Genomic DNA, 1,809 nt, shown 5'->3' with positions numbered 1-1,809 from the left:
ACCTTTCGTATGAAGCGCAGAGAATCCAGCCCGATGCGCCCATCACATCCCTGCACACATGCACGGGATTATACTGATATATATCTGGTCATCTGGAACAGCTTGAACTTGATTTTACGATGTTTTTCTAAGTGGCAACACGCAGGAGAAACCACGAACCTTGCACGTAGCGCGGTCTGTGGGGGCATAGTCGATCGCATATGGGTTTGGAACGGGCGGACGCTCGGTTTTGGGCACCATGATGTTGAACTTGAGTTTCTTTGAAGCCTACAGACGGGCACTGTTGCTAGGGGTGAATACCAAGAAGGCTTGCTGCTGCGGCTTGCCGGCTCAGGTGTATGCGCAGGCAGGAAGACCCTTCTACGGACTCATCGTGAAGACGATAATAAGAATAATAGTTAACGGGTTCTGCAGCTTCAACGAACTGCCGCCAGCAGCTAAGGACGCTGCCGTGGCTCCGCTTGTTGCGCTAGCGACTCAGCAACGCAAAGGCCACAAAGTCAGCCTCAGCCTTCTTTGTGAAAGTATATAAAACAATTTTAACGAAGATTTGAAGGGAAGAGCCGTTAGATCACCAATCACGAACACGCATGTCTTCCGGGTGTGTGTGGGGTTGTGGTGCCACCCAGAGTAAACACCTCACTTACAACGTAGCTGCAACAAGCTGTAAGGGAAAACTTTCATTATACTTATGGAGGTATATCGCTTCTTTTGTAATTTCCGAAGCCCCGTTTGCCGCCTTAACGCCCCTATAGCAATTATTAACTCTTCTGCGTTCCCGCCACTCTCAGGTGACCACCATACACCCTCCTCCCTTTAACCTTCTGTGCGTCTGGGAAGGAAAATAGCTTCGGTGTATCGGTGTATATAGCTCGCACATTTCACTCATTTGGCGTGCACAGCGCCTCCTGCATGTCTAACACCATCTCCAGTAACTCTAAGAAACATACTATGCACTATATGCTCCTGCTTGTGCCTCCACTACGGACCCCAGAGAGTACCCTTATCACCACCCAGTGGAATACAACTAGCAGCCTTAGCCGCCAACAGTTGGCAAGCATTGAAATAGCCAGAAGCTCGCGAGATATTCACAGGAAAAGGATTCTAGAGTGAGATCAGCATAGTAGCCTAGAGTAATAGACCTCTTGCAACAATGCAAGGGTGTACACCATGCATGGAGCGGCACGAGATCAGAGACCCAATGCCTCAGCCCTTTCCGTAGATGCGCGTTCTATCTCCATCCTATGCTCTACAGAGTACTCCCTCTACGCCGAGCTCGAAGTACTTCTACTGACTATGTGAAACTGAAATAGCAAAACGAGCTGATAATATACAGCAGCGGTGGTCCGATACCGCAAGTACTGCAGCAAAAGCTGTGCAGAAACGTTTTCTTAAAGTTTATTACGACTTATGGGGGCAAAAATCCCCCCGAGTTCACCAAAACGCGCACACTGCTGAAGGCCTGGCGCATCTTCAGCAGCCCGTCATTTTGAGCAGAAGCCCAAATAGTGTTTCCTCTTAACAAGATCCTCACACCATCCCCTCCACAGAAACAAGAAGAAACAACTCTGGTTTAGAATCTGAGTTTCTTGCGGAGGAAAAGAACGTCCTTCGAGACCTTGCCAGCCTTCTCGTTGATGGGGTTCATGAACTTCTCGTAGAAAATGCTGGCGAGGGCCTTCTTAGCTGCCTTTCGTGAGGCGCTGTCCTCCAAAGCAGCATCGGGGACGAGGGACTTCACGTCGAAGTCATTGCTTACAGTGTACCTGCAGCAATACAACCAACGCAATATATCATGGTATGGCCCAC

At 49.3% G+C, this 1,809-nt stretch overlaps 1 protein-coding gene across 1 annotated transcript in view; it reads right to left on the bottom strand.

Annotated features, from left to right (window-relative positions):
• Positions 1-1,573: 1,573 nt before the first annotated feature.
• Positions 1,574-1,809, bottom strand: part of EMH_0017210 (ribosomal protein L27, putative) — a gene marked incomplete at both ends in the record, with an annotated part of 1,614 nt that continues 1,378 nt past the window's right edge. The window contains one exon of the mRNA XM_013500833.1: positions 1,574-1,766. Coding sequence (XP_013356287.1) covers positions 1,574-1,766 — 193 coding nt within the window. The remainder of the gene's footprint in view (positions 1,767-1,809) is intronic.

This window comes from Eimeria mitis, genomic scaffold (assembly GCF_000499745.2).
Source record: "Eimeria mitis Houghton genomic scaffold, Emh_scaff592, whole genome shotgun sequence".
NCBI classification, from domain to species: Eukaryota; Apicomplexa; class Conoidasida; order Eucoccidiorida; family Eimeriidae; genus Eimeria; species Eimeria mitis.
This window is presented reverse-complemented; position numbering and strand designations above follow the sequence as displayed.